Source organism: Drosophila grimshawi, unplaced genomic scaffold (genome assembly GCF_018153295.1).
Source record: "Drosophila grimshawi isolate 15287-2541.00 unplaced genomic scaffold, ASM1815329v1 contig_848, whole genome shotgun sequence".
Lineage (NCBI taxonomy): Eukaryota > Metazoa > Arthropoda > Insecta > Diptera > Drosophilidae > Drosophila > Drosophila grimshawi.
The window spans coordinates 8,065,059-8,088,839 of NW_025063692.1; the positions used below are offsets into that span (position 1 = coordinate 8,065,059).

Consider the following 23,781-nt stretch of genomic DNA (forward strand, 5'->3'; position numbering starts at 1 on the left):
ATAGGCGTAAACCGGAAGTTAAGTGTAAAAATAATAATAAAGGTGTGTGTGTGTGTGTGTGTGTGTGTTTTGGTGTGTGTCTATGCCTAAGTCTTGTTGTTATTGTTGCTGTTGCAATTGCTTTGCGCCTTGTATTGTTGGGTCACCCCATCCGAACCGCCCCACCCCTTACAGCTTACACCTTATACCTTAAGTCCCTCCTTGCCTATATGGCCCGCAGTTTTGACTTTTGCTTTTCGCCGCTTGCTATTGAAATTTATATACATGCTTTACTTGTGTGTGTGTGTGGATTTGTGTGTGTGTGTGTTTGTGTGTGCCTTCGTTTAGGGTAAATGTCTCCCCAAGGATAATTCGGGCATGAAATTACAATCGAAGTGATGCAAAAGTGTTGGCGCCTTTTGTCTACCATTGTTGCGACCCGCAGCAGCAGCAGCAGCAGCAGCCCCAACCACAACAACAACAACAACAATGGCCATTAAGTTGAGCAACAACAAAACAGTAACAGAAAAAAAAAATGAAAACAAAATGTATAGAAAAAAGTAAATGGAACAATGGCACACCAAAAAAAAAATTCATAGAAGTCTTTGCCTTTTTTTTTTGAGCCAGGAATTGAGTTCCTGGTGAGAGGGGGCATTGTCACGCTCACAGGTAAGCATAGCGGCACTTGAGCAGAGTCAGCCAGTCTCATCTCTATATCTTTCTCTTTTATCATTCGTCTCGAAGCGTGAAAAAAATGCCGTAAATAAATAGCTTTCGTTGTTGGTAAATTTTTTTGTAAGCATTGCCGGACTTTTTGTGAATAAATCTGGGCTTGGGGATTATTTGAGGAATCCCAAACATCCTAATTTTAGTATCTCTCTCTCTCTTTCACTATCTCTTATTACAATTTGATGTTGCATTTCTTTTTTATGTACCGTTCTTAAACGGGGCACAAGCTAACTAACGCTCCTAACGCTCTTTATAAGAAATAAGTTCAGCTTCAACTTCGAATTTATATACGATTGTCAAGCATCTTTCAAAATAACTTGGACAACATTTTTATACTACATATATTTGGAAACCGTATAAAAGTTGTGCCAAATCTTGTGTCGATTATAGTAGAGCGCCCAAATATGGATAGAGATCTGGAAACGGCAGCGGTCGAGCATGGGAAAATTGCAATTTGCTTAACGCTTTTTAATTTTTGCTTTATTGTGCGCAAGTTATTGTCGCAACCCATGTGACTGCGGGTCACAACCGGAACATGAATCATCCCCATATTGCACACTTCTACCTGTTCCCCAGCCCCCATCCCATCCCATCCCATCACATATAATTTTGTTGTGCTTCATTTTCTTCCCTATCTCCCCATACCAATTCGCAGCAGTTCCAGTGACGTACGCGTTTTTCCCCACTTTCTGTCGCTTCGTTTGCAGCTATTGTTGTTGCTTTTTTTAATATATTTATACGGTCATATTTCTGTGTTTTCTTTCATTTTAGCATTTCCAGCATATAACATATATCTTGGCAACATACACGATTTGGGCTATTAACGCATCTCTTCCGAGGAAGGAAAACCTAAGGGATGCATAAAGTATCAAGATGAACCATTCTTAGTCTGGCAATTGTGCGGATAATCCTTTTCGATCCTGCTATATATTAGAGATATAACAGAAGAATAAAGTCAAATAAAAAGTATTATAATAATAATAACATAATATGTAATACTAATAATATTCATAATTATAAATGTATAAAGTTGGAAGCAACAACACCACTATACGTAACTATAGTTTAAGCATTATAAATATATAAATTAATCAGAAAAAATGCTTCATAATAACATAACACAACATAGAAAAGATGATCCCGTAAACTTATATTATTGTTTCTGTATTTTAAAAAGGGTTTGCACTTCTACTTTTTAGAAATGTTTGTCTTAATAATAGAAAACCCCGCAATATGTTTTTGATTACCGATTTAGGGCAAGTCTCTTTAAATAACAAATATTTTTAATGCAATTTGAAATAAAGAATTGATGTGATTTGCGCAAAAATCAAACGTAAAATGAAATGTACACTTGAAACCTCAGATCCCTTTAAAAATAAACGCGTGGATAATTTTAGTGACTCATCAATGACACATGTGACCCAGTGCCAGAATGCAACAGTATGCGTGTACAGAAATGCATGTGTACATTTATATATTTATATATAAAATCACACATGAACACAAAAACCAAATTACGACCTATTTTTCGGTTTTGCCAAAGCACCCCAACGCCAAAAACCCTCCTCCTCCTCCGTAAACAGCTTCAGATACAAAGGAATATGTATCTATATGTATATGGCTATCAACCCCCCAGTTGCACTAGGTTTGAGAAGTACCCGGCCCCCATCCCTTATACCTACCCCAACCCCTCTGCACTGATGCACATACATAAGAAATACAGACACATACACGCACGCACACACACACACACTCACACAGACGTAGCGAAAGTCTATAAAAATCCACAAATAAAATGTCATTTGCCTGGTACGTGACTGGCATCTACTTAGAAACTAAATTAAGGATAACATTTGAAAAATTTGCACAAAATAAAATCAAGTCGGGAAGGGGGCTAGATAGATCCTCGCTGCCCTCTCCTCCCCCTTGCAAACTCTCCCTTCGTTAGCTAAGGCTTACGGCACGAAGACGACTAGACACATCAGAAGCAGGACACGAACCGCGACACGATGTCCTGAATGCTTAAGTTTCCAAAAAATAAAAAGAAAGCCAGATGTGAAGTTAGTACGCTCAAGATTAGTATGCACGACTTGGACATACCCAAACATTACGAAACAATTTGCAAATAATGCTGGTGGTACAAAATGTATTTCTGTCCAGAATCGATTGCAATTTTCGAAATATCTAATTTAATGAAGTTTATATTCAATTTAGATACTGCTTGTTTTTGACTCCAGCCTTCTAAGGACTTCCCATACCCTTTAATATAGTAGATGGAAATACATTTATTTCTAATAAAAAAACATGTGTACCCCATTTCCTTGATTACAGGGAATTAAAAAATGGATGAAAAAAATAGAAATAAAATATACACAATAATTTAAATTGCTTTACAATGAAACCCAAAAATGTCAATGGAACGGCGCCTTATTTGCCTTTTCTATTTATTCTTTAGAAGCAACAAACCGTACCCAGCGCCCAGCGCCCAGCACCCAGCACCCAACCCCCAACCCCTAACAGTAGCCATTACCACCCTCTGAAGCCGTTCTGGTTCTTAGTATGCAAAGTGCCGCTTTTGCATTTCTTTTTTGTTGCTAGTTTTTCGGCCACTGCTTTTGGCTTTTCCTTTCTATTTTCTCTCCGTCGGCGGATTGAAAAGAAGTGGATAATAAAGTCTGGGTCATTTACATGCGTCCGTTTGCACTCGTCTGCCATGCAAATGGACCACAGGCGCCAGGCGCCAGGCGTGTGAGTAATGAGGTCTGCATGTGCGAGTTTGTCTGCCAAAACTGCGACAGTCTCCGGCATTCCATCACAGTAATAGCTACCAGGCAACCGACTCATCTGCAGCGAGTAATATTAACAGTTTGTAAGCCAACTATTAGCTAACTTCAAATAAATGGAATAATCTCTTTGACTTATCGCATCGAGTGCGGTTTGTTTTTATATATATTATTTCTCTAAATTATAAATGGTCTCGCTGAACTGTGCGCTATTTTCTCGCTACTTGCTACTCGTTTTTATATTTCTTTTATTAACTTTCAATCACATTAAATTTAGTTTTGCATATACTTGCTAAATCTATTTATTTTTTTCCTTGCCAAAACTTACAGTTCACAAAGTATTACACGTTGGTTACTTATTCGTCGCTTTTAACTCGCGACTTGACGGACTTTACGACACAACTGCTGTCATTTTCGGCAGACACAATTGACAGTAATTGAATATGCAAAATCGGCTGAAGAAAGCAATGCAAAAGAGTGGGATAAAAGTTGTGCTAGTAATTGTTGATGTTTACTATTGAGAAAATCCGCTCAGCGGACGTTGCCAGGTAGGGCCAAATTACGATAAGTGTGTGTGTTTTGGTTGATACAATTGATGATTTGTACATATGAGCACGAGTACTAAGGCATGCATAAAAAGTTCATTAACCGCCTCGAATAACTAACTCGCTCCTTGACAACGAGCGAGAGAGGGAGAGAAAGAGAGTGGGAGAGTGAGAGAGATAGCTGGATTTGAGCTTATCTTAAGACTTGTAAATGGTCGATTATAAGCTGCTGACTCATAGCAACATGTGACCGGCGAAAAGCGGCTGACGCTGTTGCCGAAGTGGGGCAGCCTTAACTCGTCCGATTTAGTACAAGCAGCAAACAACAGCAACAAGGATGTTAACACGTACGCCCTGTGCTAAATATTTTAACAGGATTTGCAAAGTCAGTGGCGTAGTACTTAGTAGATACAACCACACGAGCACTAGCACACACACACACACACACACAGCACACAGCACACACACAGCACACCACCACCCACACATTGGCACTGCATTTAAAAAACATTTGTGGATTTTATGCTCAATCATCATCAGGATGATGATCATGTGGATTCTTGAAATTCCCTGCACGCTTGTATATATTAATAAAAATGCATTAGTTCACATTTATTTTTGGACACAAAACGTGTTAAAGTAAGCAAACTCAACATCCCTCCCCCTCTCCCTCCAAGCAACTCTCTGCTTCCCGGGGGGCAGCTTGAATCAACCAAAAAAAAAAAAAAGATTTGAAGGAAGAAGAAACCGCCGGTTGTGGTGCGAGTGTTAGCTCTCTATTCATTTAAAGCATTTGCAACTTTTACTTTTTCTCGGAACGTTTGAAAGCAAAATAATGTACATGACAACAGTTCACTCCCCCCTGCTCTGACGACCGAGCGGGGACAATATAACTAGTGTCATGTGGCCAGAAAAACTCATCGCACACCACGCCACCCATCGACACACCCAGCAACCACCCATGCGACCTGTGAGCACTTTCGCTCTCGCTCGTAAATTTTAGATATTCGTAGCACGTGCAAATTATGTACAATAATAAAAACAAAATAACATAGGGATATATAGATAAAAAGAGAGCAGAAAAGAGCAGAAAACACAGCGGAGCGAAAGCAAGTTGATGACAGCAGAGAAAGCAGAGTATCTTCGCTATGATGTTCTAGCTTATGTTCTCAAATCGAATACCCTTGCCTACATACAACTTCTACTACTTTAACTATACCCCTAACCTTCACTGGAAACTGACGTATATAAGACAATTAAAACTCATTACCCTTTCTTTTTTTTTGTGTGATTCCAAAAACATTTTAAAATTTGATATACGAATACTCATCTTTCCATGCACTACATATGTCATGCCAAAATCATATTATCCTTCAGCAAGGGTATAAGAATGGGTCCAACAAAAAAAAAAGAAAGAAAAAAAACAGAATCTTGTAGACAGATGTACTACACTACAAGTACAACCTGAACTCAGGATACGGGCCATAGAATTGCAAACAGTGCTGGCAAAAGAAGAAAAAAAAAACAAACAAAAAAACAGGGTCGGAGACAGATAGGCAAACAGACAAACGGAAAGACAGAGAGAGATAGACAGTCGAGCAGCTGAGGGATGAGTAAGTTGCGGAACTTGTCTGCCTGGCTGTCAGACAAATACATAAACATGTCTGCGCCTAAAAGTCTGTTGCATTTTTTTATGCTCGCCTCTAAAATACATTCAAAGCGTCGCATAAAAAACTTTTGCCTCAATATTGATTTATTCGGCAAATTTGTATTTTAGGCAAGCTTTAACTTAGTAAATGGCGAAGATGAGCCTAAACTACAGAATTCTATATCTTTGCCGAACTTCATCTATAAACATTTCTTTCAGCATCACTTTCCTTAAGCTTAAGTATGTATTATACAAAGATCTCATCAATTTAACCCTAAGCCTTATTGTGAATGCTTATATTTTTAATAAGCTCTTATATCTTACTTAGAATTTGTATTATGGAATATTTTATTTGATTGTCATTAAATTATCGAATTCTTTCATGAATAAAATCTTTCACCAATATTATAAATATAATGTCTACATTAAAATAATCCCGTGATTATATTATGCTACTTATCCTTTCAAAGTGCTATAACATATAATATGTATATGTACATACAAAGTAATATTATATGATCCATTAAATGATTTATGAAAAATAAAATGAAATGTATATATTAAGACGCTTTGATGAAGTTGATATCATACTTACAGTAATTAACTGTCATTTAAGTTAGCTGCAATATAACAAAGTTCTTCATAACATAAAACAAATTTGAATTTACAAGCTTTAAGAAAAGTGAAAAATAGGTTTGCCAAGAGTTGAACCCGCCTAAAGGTAATCATTAAGAGTTTTTTGAGCATACTGCGTGGAACAAATTGTGTCCCAGAGGTGTCGCATAATATTTAACACCCAGTGAAGTTCACGCTTATCGCTTATCATTAGCAGCTTGCCAACATCATCATCATTGTCTTTGGGCCACTTTTTCGGGAACCCCACACACACACACGCACACACAGAGAGAGAGAGAGAGAGAGAGATAGAGCGAGAGAGAGAAAGAGACAGTGATAACGATTGCGATAGAGACAACCCACAAGCTGTTGGTCTACAATTTATAATTGCGCCCCATATTTTGTGTTTCCGTATTTTAAGTGTGTACTTCCGCCCAGTGTTTGTTTCACGTTTCATAACCATAACAAATTATCTCAGGTCATCAATTATGGCTGCGAGACGGCAACTCAAGAGTCTGCTTTGTTTTGTTCAATTTGGTTGCGTTTTGTACTTGTTTTACCTTTTTTTTTTTTTTGGTTTTTGTTTCTGGTGTTTTTGGTTGTTGAGCAACTTTGGTGATATTTTTATTGCTTTCATTATGATTTTATGTGGCGTGAGCACGTTCTACATTCCAATTTAGTGGGTGGTGATTGGAGGGGGGTGTAAGAGGGGTCAAAGGTGAGTTTGACAAAGAGTAACTTTTCCGTATTGAGTCAACGTTGACGCCCATTTGTCTAACTGACTACTCGGGGTGCTTCACTTGGCTCTTGGGTGTTAATAATGTTATCTTTTATTTATGCCTTCACCCACATTTTTTGCTACCTAAACTTTTGCGCTCTGAATGTAATTGCATTTTATATAACTTTTATACCGTGTTTTGAATACAATTTGCAAATAGGGTATCATAAATTTGAAGGCGTATCAGTGACAAGAATTTTTCAACAACTAACGAGTAAATAGCAAGTGATGCATAGCGAGTACAAATTGTAGCGAGTGAAGTGTATAGAGTAAAACGATTTTGCATTAATGAAGCGAATTAATTTTTGAAAGTGTCGCGTAACGAGAAGGTCTTGTAACGAGTGACGAGTGAAAAGATGCAAATTTACAACGAGCAGCTATTAGTGTGAAATATTATGTTAAGGAATACTCCACTTTTTTATAAAAGGTATCTCCTAGTCGGACACTTCTCCAACCTCTTACATTTTAGAGTGACTTCATTGGTTGGCTTTGCGAGCATGTCTTAAATTTTTAAATCCATCGCGTCTTGATAGGAACCAATGTTAGGGCTACCTTTTCTCCGCCCAAAATGAAAACTTTTCATTTTATAATAAATAATTCAGTTGTATTTCAATACATCGAGCAAATTGAACAAGTTCACTTATAAAATAGGTAAACTATAGTAAAATAAATAGGTGCAAGCTTTACGATATTACATAACAGGTGCTTGGGGAAAGAGACAAGTTAGATTGGAAAGTTTCAAACAACTCACGTCAGACTTCGGTTGAAGTCCGAGTCATTTAGGGCCGGTAAACGAACGGACCGCCGCATTTATGGCGGCACATATAATTGGGACGAGTTCGCCACTTGCGACAGTAGCGACGATAGCACTTATTGGGGTTTGGTGGAGTTGGGGTTGGTGGAGTTGGGGTGGGTGGTGTTGGTGTAGGTGGTGTTGGTGGTGTTGGAGTAGGTGGATAACGAGTTGGTGGCTCGTCAGTTGGTGGCTCATCAGTTGGTGGCTCATCCGTCGGAGGCTCGGGAGTCGTCGGTTCCGGACAATCATTGCCCACTTCTCCAATCACCGTATTCAATGCACTCACACCGGCTAACAAACTCAGGTCGAGATTTAACAAGGTCACAACCGTATTCTGATTACCTTCAATCACACTGTCCGGTCCAGCTGTAAGCAAGTTCCAATCACATTAACAATTCCTAGGATACCATCGGGAATTTCATACTCACTGTTTAGCTCGTTGCCAAACTTATTGGCGATGCCATTGCAGGCGCCGCTGCTGCCTCTGATGGCATTAGCCAGATTTATGTTAGCCAGCGCATTCACATCCAAATTGACCAGCTTCAAGACTGTGTTTCCGTCGCCCATAACGACTTGCTTGGGACCTCCTACAAATTAAGATGTAGTTGATGTAGTTGGTGCAAGCAAGGGCAGTTACATTCGGTTTACTCACTGTTAATGGTTTGGGACAAGTCATTGCCAACAGAGCCGCTGGCGTTATCATCCTTGATCTTCATGAGTAGGTTGCCGTGTCGATCAACCACTTGAATGTCATTCGCAGAACCACCTCCTCCAGTAACAGCGCCCACAACATTGTTGAGCAAGCCTACACCGAGACCCACGGGCACGGCTGCATCAACTAGGGATAAAATTTTGTTGTTGTTGCCCAAGACAGCATTTTTGGAACCCACTAGCAAATGAATAGAATTAATAATCTCTGGCTCGCCAAAAGAATTTCAAAATAATCTTACTGTTGATGGTATTGCCTAAATTGTTAGCAATATTTTGAGAGCCAGAAGAACCAGTAGCAGCTCCAGTGATTCCTCCCACAAGTCCACCGGCACCACCGGTAGCACCGCCCAAGACACCACCTCCTCCGCCGCCCAAAAGTCCTCCGACAGTACCGACAACGCCGCCTACAACACCACCGACAGTACCAACAACACCGCCCAAAAGACCGCCGGCACCACCGCCCAAAACACCACCAGCACCGGAGCCACCGGAGCCGCCAGAGTTTTCATTAACCACACCTGTCACTGTATTGAGAATGCCAACGCCAGCCGCAATAGGAATATCAGCATCAACTGCCTTAACCACAGTATTGCCGTCTCCTTTAATAATATTTTTTGGACCCACTGTAATTGAAATTAGCGGCTTGTAAAAACCAAAATTTTAATTTATTTTAAGAGTACTTACTATTGATGGTATTGCCACCTTGGTTAGCAATAGAACCTCTAGAGCCACCTCTATGTCCACCTCTATGGCCACCTCTTGAGCCACCTCCTGAGCCACCTCCTGAGCCACCCCCTGAGCCACCTCCCGAGCCACCTCTAGAGCCGCTAGAAACCAAGCCTGTCACTGTATTGAGAATGCCAACGCCAGCCGCAATAGGAATATCAGCATCAACTGCCTTAACCACAGTATTGCCGTCTCCTCTAATAATATTTTTTGGACCCACTGTAATTGAAATTAGCGGATTGTAAAAACCAAAATTTTAATTTATTTTAGGAGTACTTACTATTGATGGTATTGCCACCTTGGTTAGCAATAGAACCTCTAGAGCCACCTCTATGTCCACCACTATGGCCACCACTATGGCCACCACTGTGGCCACCTCCAGAGCCACCTCCTGAGCCACCTCCAGAGCCACCTCCAGAGCCACCTCCTGAGCCACCTCCTGAGCCACCTCTAGAGCCGCTAGAAACCAAGCCTGTCACTGTATTCAGAATGCCAACACCGGCCGCAACGGGAATATCAGCATCAACTGCATTTATGAAAGTATTGCCGTCACCATGAATCACATTTTTCGGACCCCCTGAAAAGATTCAATTGTTTGATTAGGAAAGGAAATTTTCCTATTTAGCTTAAAGTAACTTACTGTTAATGGTATTGCCTAAATTGTTGGCAATATTTTGAGAGCGAGAAGAGCCAGTAGCAGCTCCAGTGCTTCCTCCTACAAGTCCACCGGCACCACCGGTAGCACCGCCCAAGACACCACCTGCTCCGCCGCCCAAAAGTCCTCCGACAGTACCGACAACGCCGCCTACAACACCACCGACAGTACCAACAACACCGCCCAAAAGACCGCCGGCACCACCGCCCAAAACACCACCAGCACCGGAGCCACCGGAGCCGCCAGAGTTTTCATTAACCACACCTGTCACTGTATTGAGAATACCAACGCCAGCCGCAATAGGAATATCAGCATCAACTGCCTTAACCACAGTATTGCCGTCTCCTTTAATAATATTTTTTGGACCCACTGTAATTGAAATTAGCGGATTGTAAAAGCCAAAATTTTAATTTATATTAAGAGTACTTACTATTGATGGTATTGCCACCTTGGTTAGCAATAGCACCTCTAGAGCCACCTCTATGTCCACCTCTATGTCCACCTTTATGGCCACCACTATGGCCACCACTATGGCCACCACTATGGCCACCTCCATTACCACCTCCAGAGTTACCAGCATTGCCTGTAGAGCCGCTATTAACTACGCCTGTTACTGTATTGAGAAGACCAACGCCAGCCGCAATGGGAATATCAGCATCAACTGCCTTAACCACAGTATTGCCATCCCCTCTAATTATATTTTTTGGACCCACTGTAAAGTTTTAAAAGTTTAAGTAAGGAAACTTTGCTCTTTAGTTTCAATTAACTTACTGTTGATGGTATTGCCCAGATTGTTTGCAATATTTTGAGAGCGAGAAGATCCGGAGGGGAGTACAGAATTACCAACACCGCCGACACCGCCAATGGCATTTGCACCTTCAACTGAGCCGAAGGTATTGGTCAATGCGGAAACATCGGCTGCCACGGGAACATCAGCACTAACAAGTTGCGTAACGACATTGTTATTTCCGTCAATGATATTTTTGGGACCAGCTGAAAGAGAAATGAGAATCGAATCCTTAATAAATTATCAAAAAATCTGCATTCAAACGGGACCTACATGTAATTGTATTGCCTCCTAGGTTGCCAATATTGGGGAGGAGGCCACTGGCACGTTTTGATGTGGGTGCGCCCTTGCTAAGTGGCACATCGGCGTCCACCAAATTGGCCATAGCGTTGCCTTTCTCTGTAATTACTTTTGATTATAAGTTATAAGCTTATACGTTGAGTTACTATTTACTTACGAATGAGCGAGTTGGGCGAGGGAGGCAGCGATCTATCGAGGGCCGTCATCAAACTCATAATAATGACCTTAGCCACACCCATGTTTATTAACCGCACAATCCAGCTGTCAGGTGTAGCTGCACAGAAGCCGCTCTTGTTGCCATGGGCAATGGAAGTCAGGCTATCCATCAGGGAGTTAATTAGAGTGCTGAAGGCATTAATCTGCAGCAGACTGATGCCATTTTTCTTGCCGCTGTCCTTGGGACCCACTAAAAATTTGAAAATAAATATACAGCTTAGAAAACAATTTTAAAATTTGAAGCTACCTAATTATTTATAGCTAGTTATGTGGAAGCCGCTTTAAGTTGCTATATAGTCTATCGATGCTTGCTGAAGTGCTCGATGCTAGCCTCTTGATTCTCGTCACTCGCTACGCGTCGCTTACCACTCGTCTAATTTGTTCTTCTCGTTACATATACTCGTTATATAGTACACTCCACTTGTATTGGTACTTACTTTCTATCATATTCTGTACAATGTTCTGTGTCTCCAGACTGGATGCACCGCACACCTGCAAAAGTGTACTCAATATGGCTTTCAGCTCGGGCAAAGTCCGGGCCTGCAGAAAATTGGTAATGGCGTCCCGATCGCCTCTAATGTTGGGTGTTTTCGCAGCCTGCTCGAGGGCCGTACGTGTATTCCGACTACCCAGTATGCCTGTATCGCTCTGTTTGGATACCGTCGTACTCTGGATCATTTGCTCCACATGCTTCTGTGAGCACTCAATGTTGTTGAAGGTGCACAGGGCCATGAATGATTTCAGGCTAAGCGTCAAACTATTCTTATCCTTTGAGTTCTTAATGTCCTTGATGACACGATCGCAGCTGGCATTTGCATTGCTGCCGATCAGCACATCAATGATGAAATCCATGCCCAGTTGCATCAGTACGACACCATCCTGTAGCTCCATTGATTCCATGTCTCGCAGAGACTTTACCGTCAACTCCTGTTTCGATGTCAACTTAATGCCACGCGCCTGCATGCTGGCCATAAGCAGATCAGCCAGATCCTTGGCCGCCAGACGTCCTATGTGATTGGACTGCCTTGTTGCTGTTGCTGTTGTTGTTGCTGTTGTTGCTGTTGCTGCTGTTGTTGTTGTATGAGTTAAGCGAGTGATGGTTGTCGGCTTTGCCTCGAGGGGTATGAGAAAGCAGGTGGATAGTATGAGGAACAGCTGTAGTCGCCACATGTTGTGTCCGTGTCTATGCCGCTTGTGTAAATTGTGTTGTGCAACCCGAGAATATTCAAGAAGTGTCTTGATGATCGCAAATTGAGTGATTGATATTGTTGCAGTTGCTGCCACGAGCTTTTATTCAGATTCGATGTCTTTCTACTTTGATGCTTATCAACAGAAATGCTGCTGTGACTAAATGCACTGCTGATAAGAGACAACCCAAGCGATATTCGTGTCTGTCATGGCATGATTGGTATGCCGCAAACGTGCTCCCAAATCGGCAAACGCCATCGTTGCTGATAATTGTTTAATTATTGCTGGCGTTTTTTTTTCATTCGCATTCTTCTTGCTTCATTTTTTTTTATCTGCGGTTTATCTCTCTATGATCCATAGAAACTCGTCTTGTTCAATTATGTTGAATGATTAATGGGCGTGGAAAGAGAACTAAACTGAATCGATTTTCAATTCGTTTGAATCCTTTTGGAAATGGTTTGGTGTTGGTCCAAACATTTCACAGCTATAGCTTGGTTAATATTTAAATATGACTGTAATTAAAATTATAACATCATGATCCGTAGCATATTTCATTTGCAAATTAATTTTTTTAATCAAGTATCTGCCCCTCTCGTTTTTTAAAGTTGTTATGATGATATGAAAAAATGCAAATTGAGAAACATTTGTTTGTTTTGGTAAACTGTATAATCTTCTTAAGCCCATGTGCAGAGTCAAAAAGTTATTTACAAAATACTCATATTTCTGCTCAAATACAGGCTGTTTATTAGAAAAGGCAGTTAAATAAAATTCACCCTCGTTAGGCAAACAAAAATCATCCCATTCAAAGTTTAAGCTGTTGAAAATCCATTTGGGACACATATGCAAATAAATGCGAATGGCAACTGCTCAGGAAATAATTCTTAAGAAACGTTGTTTTCAGAAATATTAATAAATTTCAGCTACACTGAAAAGAATGCAGAAGAGAAACGAAGCTCCAAGTTGGAAGACTTCCAGTAAAACTCCTTTAAGTAAAAGTCACTGCTGTCTAAAAATACTATTCACACGCTAAATAAGTTTGTTAGCTATCTGACTATATATTTTTTGGTTCAATCTTCGAAGAATATTGCGATAATCATAGTATTATTTCGTACATTCAAAAGTTACCATTAATCAGTGTACTGTTATAAAATAGCTGATTATAAAACAAAAAGATTAATTATAATCATTCTCATGCGCTGCGTTCATTCAGTAGTCAATCTGCAATTCAGAATATCCACTGATTACAGAGCTGGTTAAAAACTCAACCCGATATGCTTCAAAACTCAGCTGCTCAGCTGTTAGAGCAAATTAGAAGCTGACCCAGATATTAGCATAGTCAACATGTAATCTGGTAGCTCAGGTCATGCACGTGCAGTTTTGGATGGTCACCGATTTCCGCATAGAGATATCAGACAGCTGAAGGTTGTATAAATGCATAAATCACGACTTGTTGGCAGCCAGTTAGAAAGAAGATTTGACTAACAACTCAAGAAATAAGCCCAAAAACAATGACAGCCTTGAGCAACGATCAACGGTTTGTGGTGCTGCTACTCATAGCGGTGGCAAGCGGTGCATGGTTAAGTAGTGGCACCAATGCGCAGGCCTTTACCCCTGAAGATCGCGGCTCGATACTGAAATTTATGGATGTACTGTTGAACTTTCTCGATGCCGATGTGGCGGATAATGCGACCAGCACCGAGACTCCCAATAATGCCAGCACCACAACAATAGACGATGGGGAGAGCACCACCTTGGCGGGCAATTCGACAACGGACATCAGCACAGAAACGGAGTCCACAACAGCGGACAATACAACAGAAAGCACCGCCAGCAGCGAGAGCGATGAAGTAACGAGTGAGAGCACAACACTGATACCGAGTGAGACAATCTTGAGCACAACAACCCCCAGCAGCATAAGCACCACCACACAAGTTACGGCTGCACCACGTCGCATTTGCTTTAAGCGGGTTTGCTATAAGTTTGCGGCTGACAAGGGCTACATTGTTTAAATAAAATTCAAAGCATTAAGCCAAGCAATTAATTCGTTACTAACTTGTTAAATATGCTCATCTGCTATCTGCTATCTCATTAGATACACTCGTCGCTTATTCAGTTTGTTAGCTATCAAATTGTGCATTATCTGCATACTTTTTAGCTACCTCGTTAGTTGAACGTTTGAGTTGAATAATGGCCTCTGTATTTAGGCTATTTATAAATGTTTTGAAAACAATTCACACTCAGTGCCAATTTGTTAAACACAAGCGGCATTCAGGCATTCAGAGCACATGCAGTAAATGGAAAATAAATAATAAAGTTTTTGCTGCCAGAAGTGGGTTTTGTAGTTGTTGTTGCTGCTATCAATCCAAAAACAAATTATTTCAATTAAAAGTTTTGGAGCACACAATTCTTAATGTTGTCAACTTGGTCGCTTATGTGCCCAAGTCTCAATTGTGTCAAGCAAACACGCAAACACCCACACAATCACAACACCCACACACTCACAACACCTACACACTCACACGCATACAATTCTGACCAACAACAAACTGACAGACAAAGCCCATTGGCAAAAGCTTTGCGGCTTTCAATTAGTCGTCAACAAATGCAATTTTATTCGTTAAAAGATTTTGCCAAATTTATTGTGCAACTTCATGTAAAGTCGACGCCAACGTTGTTGTGGCGCCCCATCAAAGAGAATTCCATGAATATGCCTAAGAGTCAACCATAAGCTGCACAAGCTATGAGGGATTGTCTTTGTGTGTGTGTGCACGTGAATATAAATGTGTGTGTGTGTAATTAATAAACACAAATATGAACACAATTTTGCTATTTTTATATTTATTTAATGTGGATTTAAAAATGTCAACAAAGCGCTTTATAATGGAATATTTTGAATTGAATTTAAAGTTAATAATTAAAGGATCTTAAATAAAAAATTAAATTGACCATTAAAATAAAACAAATGGTATAATAAAGACTGCGTGTAACAAATTAACAGTGAGTAGCAAATAGGAAGTGATTAATTATGTTTATGTGTTAACGATCATCCATTTTCACAACGTTTTTTCTTTAATCCGTTTGAAAAAGTGAAAAATGTACAGCAAGCAATTACAATAAACGCCTAATTGTCAATAGTCGGCTTTAACTGAACCAGTAGACAGAAACTTACGCAATTCTAAAGCACTTCAGATCATTTAAATGCCATTTGCAGCAAGTTCAAAACTCTCAACTATGACTTTTAATGAATAAAATGTTAACTTTTGGGCTTTCACATCGGTTCGCTGGAGGGACTTGAGGCACGTGTCTGTGCTATTTAATTACTATCAGCTTATTGTTATTGCTGTCCCGTATGCGTCAACAACAACACAAACTTAACAAAGTTATCACACACAGTGCGTCGGATTAGTCGACCGCCGCGTGAAGTACTTTAAATTAGTTTCGTTGCATAAACAACGCATCCCATGCGACTGACAGAGGGGGGCGTTTGGAGTGCGCAGGCGGGGGTATGTTATGGAAACGCGTGTACGCAGCTTTAAAGACAAGCACGCGTAGCGAAAGGCAACCCCAACACTAGACTAAAAACAAAATCATCCACCCTCCTGCCCCCCAGACAGCCCCGCAGCCACGTGTCAGCAAGAGTGACATCAAATGAAGGCGGCATTAGGAGGAGGGTGGTGGAATTGGCGGGAGTTGACGGTTGGAGACGCCACGCTGTTTGTTTGTGGTCGATGCCAGCAGATCAAAAAATATCCAATTACAATTTAATTAAGTTGCTTTCTAATGCGTCGCTGTCTCTCCCCACGCTCATTTCAAATAAGTCGAAAGTTACAATTTCAAAGTTTTTCTAACATACCTTTCAGCTGCCGAACGGGTGGCTTGCAAGCAGTTGAAGCCCAAATATTGCTCACAGTTTGTGTTGCATACTTTTTGGCGCCACAAGAAAATACTAATAATCCAATTTGACCACGCTGTGTGTGTAACACTTGTTTGTCTTGTATTTATTTATTCGAATTAAAATATAACTCTGTATTTATTAAAAACATGTCTAAGAAAGTTGCTCTTGACGTCTCATATTGAAATATAGATTGAAACAACAAATCATATTAATATTTTTCTTTTAATTGATTGAGCATTATACTTCTATTTAAAGTCGATGTTATTTTGCGCCTGTTTTAACTATTTGCTTATGGAATTTCCATCTGTTTATCAACATTGCTAATGTGAATAAAATATCCGAAGTTTGCATACCCTTTTGAGATATTATTATGTATTGAACAATTTATTTAGATGTTTCATGTTTCAGATGTTGCTGTAAGCTCAACATGCTACAGTTGTGTTGTTGTGTTGTATTAGCAGCTGTCACATCTGCGTCTACGTTGATCTCGCTACCACAACTTAAAGCTCAACATTCAAACGATTGTTCCAATAGCAGCTATATGACACCATCTTCGAAATAAGAACTTTTTGAAAAGGTTTGGCTTTCTCTGCATTAAGGTTGGCAACTCTGGAGCTACGTCATTCCGCTACTGAGTGCGAATTTGAGTTGAATAATTTTATTTACGATTTCGCAGTACAGATATATCAATTTGTATATGAACACACACGCACACACGCATACCCTTTTCGCAGGCGTTGCAAATTTAATCATTTTCGGTGGCACTGCTGCGTTTTATGAGGCCACGCGCTGCTGTTGCTGTTCTTGTTTTCGGTGTTGTTGTTGTAGTCATCCTGTGCAGGACATGCGCATAAAATCGCCATTTTGCTCGACCAAATGGGCCGCATCATTATCGACAACAACATCGATGACATATCCATGAAAGTGTTCAATGCGACTGTTGCTGTTTTCTTGTTATTTCGTACACATTAAAAAATATATATAAATAAAATTTAAATTTTCGTTCAAATTCTTTAATTCTTCTAAATTGGATTAAATTGTTAATTTTCCTTCTAAATTAACAAAGCAATTCATACAAATTGATTGCTAAATATTATTATAGTTTATTTAGCAATGCCGCATAATTTTTGAGGTTTCATAGAAAATGTTTCTTAAAACAATACAAATAATCTTGCAAAAAAAATTATATAATTTGATCTATTATAGAACACTTTTAGAAAACAAATCATATTTGTATACATTCAATCTGCAGGTATTTTCAATAAATCTTCACGCAGTCCGTAGAAATATATATTTTTGGATCATGGTGCGACACAAGAAGTGCTTCAATTTTCTCAGTGCACGCTTGCTTCGCTACTCCTTTATATTTTATGGCCGCCCTGCTTGCGTTTAAGTTTTATGAGCAGTTCACTTGGTGGCGAGGGGCGTTGGGGGAGGGGGAAGGGCGTAAGGGGGGTCGAAATGAAACGCTTAACGACAACAGCAGCTGCTCCTTCGCTTTCTCCTGCCTCATCCTTATACTGTGTGTGTGTGTGTGTGTGTGTGTGTATAAGTTGCTTGGAGCGTACTGTACTTATTTTAGTGTATTTTGTTGCAAATGTAATTTTTACCAATTTGCATGGCTGAAGGCGTTTTGAAGTTGCAAGCAAGTTGCACTTGAGACAGACGCAGCTTGCCCCCAAATGTTATTTGGTCGATGGCATTTCTGAGTGCCACTCTCGAAAATGTGCGTAACAAGCTGACCCACCCAGCAAGAGAGAGTGAGAAAGAGGAGGAGAGAGAGAGAGAGATTTATCGAGTCAAGTGTGAGTGGCAAACGAAAGACTTAAGCAAAAAACTTGACTAAATGAACAATAAAAAATTTAATCAGAATCGCATTAAAATAATCTCAATATAATCCGTATTCTCCTGTAATTGATGACGCATACCCAACCACACACAAACACACGAACACAGACACGGACACAGGAACTCTTGAGTTTTTGTTACAAGGATTACAAGCTGCAAATCCATTTGGCGCATGACGCGCGCGCCCTCCCCCTACGCCGAGCCCTAACCCTGCCTCTGCCTCTGCCTCTTCACCCACTACTTGCCAACGCCACCTGCGTCGCATTGTTATATCTCTTGCCCTTTTTTGTGCTCTTCGCATCGGTCTCATTGTTGTCAGTGGTTGAATTTGGCGCATTGCTTCTCTGTGTGTGTTTTTTGTTTTTTGTTTTTTTTTTGTTTTTCTGTTGCCCCGTTGCTGTTGCCTGCTCTTCCTTTATTGTCCTTTACACGCTGCTGTAACCTAATCCGCTTACCTCTCTTCCTCAATCTCTTTCTCTCACTCTGGCCATGAAACGGTGCTGCTTTCCTTTAATTGAACACTTGCCAACGTATCGTGAGCGTCGTGGGCATTATCATCAGACACAAGTGTTTGATGAGTTTGATGAGTTCGCCGATGAAATTGATTGATCGATCGCTCGATCCTCACAGCTGACAACAGAGAACAGAAAGCAGCAAGAGAGCGGCACAATCAGCTAACTGTTCATGTGTTCTGTGGTTAGAACACCTCTAAAAGATAATTTCACAGAACCCAGACGGCTTAAGGCTTCTGCTAAAGGAAAATATATAAATATCACACTTACATCAGTTGTCTTACTCGCTCCGAGTCAGTCGCTACATTTTACTTATTAATAATTTCTCGCTAATCTTTAATTATTACTCTCTGTAATTGTCACCAACTTCGTAATATTCGCTATTCATTACTTAATAATCGTTACTCGCCACTCACTACTAGTTATTCACTTATTGATTACTTTGCACTCGCTTCTCGCTATTCGTTGAGTCACATTAGCAATTCGCAAGTATTTCTTTTCTCATACAATTATTTTATTAATCTGCTTTTTACTTTTTTTTGTCTTCCCCAGTTCACAAGCTCAGACTCATTTTGAGCTCAATTTATTGCACGGAACCGAACTGAAATTTTTTTTTTTTTCAATAGCATCTGACTAAGTCAACATGCATTTTTTTGTGTTTGGCACTCGTTGCTCCCACGGCCAACTATTTAACCATATCCGATTATCGGAAACGGAAGAGCACAAAACTGTGAAATGCTGGCAAACAATGACGGGTATCGAGTGTGCGTGTGTGCATGTGTGTGTGTGTGTGTGTGTGTGTGTGTTGTTTTTTTCGTGGTGCAAGCAAATAGTCTTCAAAGCCGCTTGCCAACTGATATCGAGTGCGATTGCAACTACGTCTTAATTTCGGCATTGGACATTATATAATCAACAGCAGAGCGGCTTTTGTTTTTCTTTCGCTTCTCTCTCTCACTCTCTCTCTCTCTCTCTCTCTCACTCTCTCTCTCTCTCTCTCTCTCTCACTCTCTCTCTCCCTTTGCCTCTCTCTCCCTCTGTCAATCACACACGCACTATACATTTTTTATGGCCTGACAAAGGAAAAGCCGCAACGAGCCATCGAACCCCGAGGTATTCTCGCGTATATGTAATACAACCAGAAAGAACCACAAAGCACAAAGCCGATGCCGCCTGCTGCCTCGAAAAAGAAATTCGCTCGAAAACGCACAAAAACAAACGCCACGCGGTAATGACAAATATTGACATTTCCTTTGGATGCCGACAGAGACAGAGAGTCTTTATGTATATGCCTTTCTCTCACTCTTACGCAGTTACTGCACTCGGAAAAAATAATGCTGCCTTCGATTTTTGAAAATCGCATTAGCTCCAGCAAATGATTTACAGCTATAAATTTTAAAAGTAGATTTTGGAAATATAATTTAGAAGTTCCATATTTAAAAAGTAATTGAATGAAAAGAATAAATAATATTGTTAAATTGTCTATTGTTCAACAGATTATTGTTATTGCACAACAGACATTTATTTTAAGATCGCTTTCGAGCACCTTACTAAATTTGAGGACATCATTTTTTTGAGTGTGGTTTGAGTTTGGTTCTTGATTGAAGTGGAGGTAACTTTATACCATTTTTGGGCAACATTCACAAAAGCCACGCATTGTGAATCGTTACTGCCCATCAATAAATAGCACAAAACACTTTTTGTACACTCGACGATGGGTCTCTATTGTTTCTCTTACCAGATCGCATTAGGTCGTTGGGCTTGTGAATTAACGTTACTGGGAGTGGGGGGTTAGCTAAAAGCTATCGAATTACTTAGCCAGCATTTCACACGCAGTTCGTCTATCTTCTCCTTATCTTCTTGTTATGTGGAATTAGTTTGGTAATTGGGCTGGTCAGCCGATCAACTTGTCAACAATTGATAAACGCCAAGCCATTGGGTACCCAAACAAAAATGATTTACAAAGCTATATGCAGGCTATTTACCATAACTCTATAGCTCATAAATATGTTGGCAAATCTAACGCATTTAGTTGCAGACCATTTTAAGCGTACATTTTTAACCATCCAGTCAAATATCTATTTGCGCGGATCTCAGAGAGATTTTTCCAGCTACCCGAGTTACCTTCATTAAAATGGACATAAAATCTGAGCTACTCGGAAATTCAACCTGAAGATTGGTGAAAATGTTTATGGGAATCCACTCAATTAAATAGCGTTAAAAGAAACCCATAAAAATATATGTACATTTTATCTCTCCTTGTGTTTCTCAGATGCTGCCGAGTGGTTGTGGTTGAAGGATTGCATTTATATGAATGTAGATTGATATAAATCTATAAATCTGGCAACAATTATAAATAGATATACCTACAACACTTCGAATCAAATCTCTACCTTTCCCATCTACTGTGACATATTTGGACTTATGCCTATTTGGGGGGTAACATTTTAACATGAAAATCGAACTAGAATCGCGTTTCCAACTTTAAATGCAGTTGGATCATGATCAAGAAGACCTTGTTGCTGAAAATCAGATCACTTTTGACCAACTTATGGGTGTGAGAAAATATTATAGCTGGTCTACATATGAAAGAGCTTTTGCTAATTTAATAGTAGATATATCTTATTCAAAGATGTAATGTAATGATAACAGCATCATTTATTTAACTCAGAATTTAAAGCTTTAAAGTTAAGTCTATAATTTAAATTAAAGGTTTAAAGCAATGTTTTTCAGCGAAATTATGCGAGAGATTTGGAAAGCGATAACCACACATTTCAGCATACACAAGCATACATTTATGTATGAGGGGGGGCGATGAAATGGAGTACATCATCGTCCTGTGATGACCACAACAAAGCGACTTGCAGCTAAGATATTAGGCAAGGACTGACTGGATTTCCAGGGGGCACACGGATTCCAGGGAGGCGCTTGTAATCTAGACGAGTCGTTGCCGCAGCTACCCAAAAGCTAATAATTATAACAAAACTGCCCAAGCCTGTGGTTGCAGCTACTCCCCAACTACCTATCCCCGCACCTCAACAACACTCCATCATCACTCCTGGATAGCCTTATTATGTGTTTAATGGCGTCGTATTATCCACACATTGCCGGCTGAAGCCTTAAATTTGCAGAGCTCAACCTTTAGCGCGTTGCCACGAAAATAATTTTCTTTCTTTTTTCTTGTAACTAAAGAGTGTGTGTGTGTCTGTGTGTGTGTGTGTATGGGGATGTGGGTGTGTGTTTGCTCTTGTTTCAAAGCATGCAGACATACTTTGTGTATGACCACATGGCATAATGACTGTGTCCTGCAGAGGACAAGCGACCAGCAGGTAACTGTTGGTGTCTATATGTGTGTGTGTGTGTGTGTGTGTGTGTTGGTGTGGCACGTTGGCTAGCAGGATGTTTGCGGTTAGGCAACATAAATAACCCATTTCATTTGAATGTCCTTGCAAGTCCTTTCGCATCGCATTAGCACGTGAATTATTTATTGATAAAAAATATTGACACTTTGCCTCTTTTTCATGTATTTAAATGGTGTATTGTAAAAAGGATGTGCTTCACATTTTTATGTGTGAAATTGATTGTAAATTACAAATTTAAAGTAACACACTAACAGATATACGAGAACAATATAATCACTTGATGCTAGTCAATAACATTTAAAAAAAAGTATTGGGAAAGGCGCCAATCGTCAACGGTAGATGTTTCGAGATGGCATCCAGGGCATTAGCAAGTGGGCCATTCGACGTTTGGGCCATCGTGGTAGAGTCAAGCACATCTCTAGCTTAATATACCAGATGACTAGTTGTGTGGTCAAGATATTCGTGGGATGCCCTTATTTATCTTATATGTAACTGGATTGGAATTACTAGCTCGAGCTATATATACAAATAAAAAGCAGCGTATTTAATGCTCGATCCACCAAATATTTGAGTAGTAATTCCACAATGTACTGACAAAAAATATTCCATTATTATAAATTATATATAATACACACATATTTTGTTATCAACTGATTGTGTAGTTACTCATTGTCTTATGGTTTGAATACAATATAATTTATTGTAACTATAATATGTTTATTATCTATTTAAATGACTAACAATGGAATGTTTAGTTTCACTTTTAATCGGAGCACTGACTTTTAGTCAAATTTTACTTTCGCTCTTCAAGCGAAAGCTGCACACAAAATATACAAAACAAAATACAAAACAGGACATTCCCCACCCCGCTTAAGTCCCCTGGCGTATGTGTGTGTTATAAATACGCCCAATTTGTGGGGTTGAGCTGAGTGTGTGTGTGTGTGTCTGTGTGTGTGTGTGTGTGTGTGTGGTTTTAGGTCTCTTGGTTCGGTTTTTGGTTTTGGTGTTGGTGTTGGTTCCGTTTCAGTCTCTGGTCGCATGTGCGCCCATTGTTTGCTGTTTTTGGTCTGGTCTCAAATTGCACAACAACCACAGCAACAACAAACCGAACAAGGACAATAACAATAACTACACTCAGAAAAAAACCATCTACAATCTTTAAAAATGCATCCTAAGGCAAATGAACACATTTTGGCCAACATTCTGTAATTTTTAGGATCGGATCCAGTTGATCAATAATGTGTCAAGGTAAATTATATGTTAATAGCTGATATTATAATTGTGACTTTATATATTAGCAATTCAAAAAGAACTTTTACTTCTTTTTAGAAATGTATTTCGTGAGAAAATAAAGTAATAAAAAATTATTGAAAAATATTTAAATATCAAAAATATATTTCTTAAGGAAAAGTATTGAGAAGTAATGCAAAAAGTAGTCGGACTGTTAAGAATTTTAGCTTGCAAAAAAGAATGTATTCGAAAATGTCATATCTGGTCTTAAGGGCGATTCTTTTAATTCAAGTGGTTACGTTTTTTTCGAGTGTAGTAGAACCCAAACAAAAGAAGTAGCGCGAATAGCGAATAGCGCAGGAGGAACATAAAAACATTGCCGAGCCGGATTAGTGGTAGATGACGTCCTTTTGGTCTTAGGGACAACAACTTTGGGACAACATTATTTGTGCAGCGAAAAGTTAATTAAGGGTTTCACAGT

The 23,781-nt window shown here is 39.7% G+C and overlaps 2 protein-coding genes across 5 annotated transcripts; one reads left to right on the forward strand and one right to left on the reverse strand.

Annotated features, from left to right (window-relative positions):
• Window positions 1-7,661: 7,661 nt before the first annotated feature.
• LOC6565751 (uncharacterized transmembrane protein DDB_G0289901) lies at window positions 7,662-12,503 on the reverse strand. 4 transcript variants are annotated; one of them, XM_032739006.1, is made up of 12 exons: window positions 11,706-12,503; window positions 11,210-11,458; window positions 11,026-11,160; window positions 10,737-10,958; window positions 10,396-10,677; window positions 9,951-10,334; window positions 9,591-9,887; window positions 9,425-9,529; window positions 8,824-9,102; window positions 8,526-8,762; window positions 8,302-8,460; window positions 7,662-8,239 (listed from the first exon to the last, which is right to left on the reverse strand). In XM_032739006.1, exons 1-12 carry the CDS (start codon window positions 12,436-12,438, stop codon window positions 7,857-7,859), a joined length of 3,465 nt encoding a protein of 1,154 aa, XP_032594897.1. In that variant the 5' UTR covers window positions 12,439-12,503; the 3' UTR covers window positions 7,662-7,856. The 4 variants fall into 4 exon arrangements, with proteins under 4 accessions (XP_032594897.1, XP_001992299.1, XP_032594896.1 ...); XM_001992263.2 differs by having other exon boundaries at window positions 8,824-9,207; window positions 9,269-9,529; window positions 11,026-11,151; window positions 11,706-12,502; XM_032739005.1 differs by having other exon boundaries at window positions 8,824-9,207; window positions 9,269-9,529; window positions 11,706-12,502.
• A 1,451-nt stretch (window positions 12,504-13,954) lies between these two features.
• LOC6565752 lies at window positions 13,955-14,497 on the forward strand. Its single transcript, XM_001992264.2, has one exon. The coding sequence runs from the start codon at window positions 13,965-13,967 to the stop codon at window positions 14,463-14,465; it is 501 nt and encodes a 166-aa protein (XP_001992300.1). The 5' UTR covers window positions 13,955-13,964; the 3' UTR covers window positions 14,466-14,497.
• The last annotated feature ends 9,284 nt before the right edge of the window (window positions 14,498-23,781 follow it).

Excerpts from the sequence above, each read along its gene's own strand:
- LOC6565751 (XM_032739005.1), bottom strand. The coding sequence starts at position 12,438 with ATGTGGCGACTACAGCTGTTCCTCATACTATCCACCTGCTTTCTCATA. Across the intron at positions 10,678-10,736 it reads TCTGGGCAATACCATCAACA|TGGGTCCAAAAAATATAATT; the intron begins GTAAGTTAATTG and ends AAAACTTTACAG. Across the intron at positions 9,530-9,590 it reads AGGTGGCAATACCATCAATA|TGGGTCCAAAAAATATTATT; the intron begins GTAAGTACTCCT and ends TTTCAATTACAG.
- LOC6565752 (XM_001992264.2), top strand. The coding sequence starts at position 13,965 with ATGACAGCCTTGAGCAACGATCAACGGTTTGTGGTGCTGCTACTCATA.